The sequence below is a fragment of the Micromys minutus genome (genome assembly GCF_963924665.1).
Source record: "Micromys minutus genome assembly, chromosome: 1".
NCBI classification, from domain to species: domain Eukaryota; kingdom Metazoa; phylum Chordata; class Mammalia; order Rodentia; family Muridae; genus Micromys; species Micromys minutus.
This window is the reverse complement of record NC_137969.1, coordinates 247,684,137-247,688,498: the sequence shown is the minus strand read 5'-3', so window position 1 is coordinate 247,688,498 and position 4,362 is coordinate 247,684,137. Positions and strand designations below refer to the sequence as shown.

At 52.6% G+C, this 4,362-nt stretch overlaps 1 protein-coding gene across 1 annotated transcript; it reads right to left on the bottom strand.

Annotated features, from left to right (window-relative positions):
• Positions 1 to 2,920: 2,920 nt before the first annotated feature.
• On the bottom strand, positions 2,921 to 4,034 carry BDKRB1 (bradykinin receptor B1; the record flags this gene model as incomplete). Its single annotated transcript, XM_080913307.1, is given in 3 exon segments — positions 2,921 to 3,018; positions 3,021 to 3,045; positions 3,048 to 4,034. Coding segments are annotated over 3 exon segments (1,110 nt in total).
• Positions 4,035 to 4,362: the final 328 nt, after the last annotated feature.

Genomic DNA, 4,362 nt, shown 5'->3' with positions numbered 1-4,362 from the left:
AGATACAAGGTAACTCACAGTCCCACATTGCTCACAGGATGCTGTGGTCCTCATAGGAGCCATTCCGGAAGGCACACTGGTCCAGCATCCTAGACCATAAACTAAGGCACTGAACTATATCAGAGGTGGCAATTTCAGTCTCCCGGAGCAGCCAGTCATGTGCCACATTTGTAGGAAAACACTGTTCTCAGTACACCGCTACTCAATATACTGCCACAAGGTGGCATCTGTGTCCCAGGGAGCCCCAGGGGATCATCCTGAGGGCACCAAGAACTTTCTCCTCTTGTTCACTCTTACAGATTTTTCAGTGCCAATAGTAGTAGCCAGAGGCTAGACCACCTGCGGACTGGACAAACACACCGTCTGCTTGTTTACACAAGCTGGAGATCTCCCCTCTTATGTGGAATTTCACACCAGCAACGAATTCAAAAGCATTGTTTAAACCCATGGGGTCCAAAGTGCACACGCAAGCAGGCTGAATCCTACTGGTATGTCCAAACCACACTACATTCTCCAGGAAAACATTAAGCCAGGGAAATGGCCATAAAGTGACCACCAAGGTTCGGGGGTCCAGCCTAGTAGACCCATGGCCAGGCTCCAGGAGCACTGGGCTCTTTTAGTAACAGAGTGAGTGAAACTATGTGTCTTAGGGTTTTACTGCTGTGAACAGACACCTTGGCCAAGGCAAGTCTTGTAAAAACAACATTTAATTGGGGCTGGCTTACAGGTTCAGAGGTTCAGTCCATTATCATCAAGGTGGGAACATGGCAGCATCCAGGCAGGCATGGTGCAGGAGGAGCTGAGAGTTCTACATCTTCATCTGAAGCCTGCTAGCAGGATGCTGGCTTCCAGGCAGCTAGGATGAGGGTCTTAAAGCCCACGCCCACAGTGACACACCTACTCCAAAAGGACCACACCTATTCCAACAAGGCCACACCTACTCCAACAGGGCCACACCCTCTAACAATGCCACTCTCTGGGCAAAGCATATACAAACCATAACACTGTGTTTGGACTGTTCTGTGACCTCTAACCCCTTCTGTGTAGATGTGTCAAATGCCCATCCCTCACCTCCTATGCATCCTGAATGTCTGGTCATCGTGCCTTCCCATCCCTGGACACTGACCTTGACCCTTGGCTCTCTTCTTCCTCGGACCTTGCAGGGTCTTCCTTGATGGCAGGTCTGGTGGGCCATCCACCTCCGCCTGTGCAATTCCTTGAGTCTTTATTCCTTATCTCCTTCGCCATCCTTCATCCTCCCTACCCCACCCCAGCCCTGTCCCAGTGCCATGCTTGTCCTTGTCACCTCTGGGATGTTTGAGGACACTCTTGCACTCTGTTGCACTATGGTTCAGGCGTTCCCACAGCATCATTCTGTCCAGATGACCTGTGCTACCCCTAACCCACAACCTCTGAAGCCGTGAGTGGAAACAAACCCTCCCCCTTATTATGTTGACATCTCCAGGTATTATGTCACAGCGAGGGACTACTGTACCACCCAGGCTTGCTTCCTTCTACCCCTCAGCCCATTCAGGCTGACTGACACCATCAGCCTCCCGGAACCATGACAGTCGATCTGTGGAAATCCAAACCCAGCTCAATCTGGCTGCCATGTGAGGCCTGCAAAGCATTAGTGAGTAAGTTCCCACCACACAATCATGCTCAGTGTATTCAGCGGGTCTCCCTGGAGCCCCAGAACACCTCTGCTCTCTGAGCTACATTTGTCGGTGGGCATCAAATAGTCACACCACGGGTCTTTTCTCCTCCAACCCCTGGCTCTGTGACCTCCAGCTCTTTCCTTCTAACTTGAGAGCCCACAGCTCTGCATCTGGCTTGGTGCTCCTTTGTGGACCACACCCTTTCCCTATTTTGCTTGACCAACTGCTAGTTTGTTTTTTTTTTTTTTTTTTCCAAAGCCAGGCTGTCTCTCCCCAGAAGCTGTCTCCACTTGTCCCAGCCAGCCCCCACCCCCGTGTGCTCTCACACCCACCCTGTCACCTGGATGGGTGCTTTTCCTGTCCTGTGACACTCTCTTGGATATTATCCAGAGCTCTTTGGAGGCAGAGGTTCTGGGAGGGTCCCTGCTGGATCCTTGAAGCCAAGGAGAGATTGGATGAAGGTTCCAAGCATTTGATAATATTCGTATGAACTCCAGGCAACAGTCTGTACCCTCCTACTGTGGGGACTGGGTGAGCCCTTAGCTCTTCCTGTCTGTCTCTTCCTCCCTCAGTTCCATGTAGGGTAGACAGGCCCAGCATCTACCCTACATGGAATGGAGGGAGGAACTGACCAGTTCCCTGGGAGCTGCTCAATCTGTAGCCCGTGGAACTTCCTGTTCTGACTTCGGGTTACTTAGAGCTATGCAAGCTCCTCGTGGACAGGGTCTGCAGCGACCTCACCTCTGCCCCCCTCAGCGTTAGCCTAGGAAGGTCTGGGTGAATGGAAGTATACAGACACTTGCTGGGTTCTCGTCTAAGTTTCCTGCCACGGCTGGAGCAATAACCACAGAAAGAGAAATCAGAGCTCAGCTTTATTCTCTCTCTGTAGTGGGGGACAGGGCTGAAGTCAGCCTGTTGACCAAAGCTGGCCTTTTCTGGAGGTTCCAGAGAGGATGTTTGTCTGTTCTTTTCTTTCCAGCCTCTAAGGGTGCCTGTGATCCGTGGCTGGTGGCCCCTTGCTCACAATACTCTGACCTCTGCCTCTGTCCTCACACATTCCAGCCCTTCTAAGTCCCTTCTTAACAGGACCTTTGTGGCTGTTCTCCCTCTGCCCCTAAAAGCTTCAGGATCAGCCTAATCTCCGGATCTTTAGTAATTGCCTCTGCAAGGACCCAGCTACCCTGTTAGTAACTTTCCCTGGGCCTCTTTGTGGGCTGCGGGTCAGCCGACCAGATGGTCTTTATGGTATCAGAGATGGTTGGTCAAGAAGCCAGGCTTCTTGGCTCACTGCTGTTTGAATTCCACCAGGACAGTTGGAAGAGTTCTTTCCTATTGGGTGATCTGGCCATGAGGCTTCTCGAGTACACCATTTATAAAGTTCCCAGAACCCCTGGTCTTAAAGAGCCGGCCTGCAAAGACATAAATCAGTGGGTTCAGGCAGCTGTTGACAAAAGCAAAGAAGTTGGCCAGCTGCAGGCCCAGGTCTGTGAGCTCCTTCCAGGAGCAGTCCCTGATCACTCTCACCTGGACCAGGAAATCCAGGAAGGCAAAGAAGTGGTAAGGGGCCCAGCAGACCAGGAAGGAAGCCACCAGTGTGAGGATCAGTCCCGTCGTCTTGCTGCCCTTGGGACCCCCACACCTGGTCCTGCTGGCCTCTTTTTGTCCTCTCAGGGAGGCTAAGATGTGATAGTTGAAGAAGAGGATAGCACTCAGTGGGAGGAGGAAACCCAAAATGTTCAACTCCACCATCCTCGCAAAGTGCCAAGCTTCGTGGGGGAAAAGCAGGATGCAGGCAGAGATGTTCAGGTCAGGGACGGCTTTGACAGAGCGCAGAAGGAATGTGGGGATGCTCAGGAGGCCCCCAGCTACCCAGATGAGAAGGCAGGTAACATGGGCTTGCCGTCGCTGCCGGTATCCCCAGCTGGTCATGGGGTATACCAGTAGCCTGTAGCGGTCCTGACTGATGGCCACCACCAGGAAGATGCTGATGAACAGGTTGGCCTTGATGACCCCGCTGACCACCCGGCAGAGGTCAGCTCCAAAGGGCCAGTTGAAACGGTTCCCAATGTTCTCTGCCCAGAAAGGCAGGCCCAGTACAAACACCAGATCAGAAGCTGCCAAGTTAGCCAGGTAGATTTCTGCTATGGTTAAACGCTGCCGCCGCCCCTGACACCGCCGTCGCCAAGGCAAAAGGAAGAAGGACAAGACTAAAAGGTTTCCCAGGAGGCCAAAGAAACAGACAGTGATGACAAACCCTGGGAGCACCCGGTACAGCAGATCCCAGGCTTCCAGAGCACCCTCGCAGGAGGTGACATTGGGAAGGGCCTGCTGGCTTCCGTTAGAGGGCTGGAGCTCCAACGAGGCCTGGGACGCCATCCACAGGGACCTGAGATTGAGCAGAGAGTACAGGGGGTCAAAGCCAGTGTAGTCTGTCCCATACAATAACGTCTTATTGGTGCACAGCCATTTTCACTGCTGATGCAGATAGCGTCCGTGCTTATTCTCGTGGACTATGAAGGCACACCAGAGTGCGCGCAGCACAGCCTGTCTGGCCTGCAAAGTGGACAGTATTTACTATTGGCTCCTTTGGAGGAAAAGAGGACTGACCTCTAGATTAAGAGGGAACTAATAGGAACCGAAGAAAGGGCTCATTGGTTAAAAGTACTGGCTGCTCTTCCAGAGGACCAGGGTTTCGGTTCCAGCC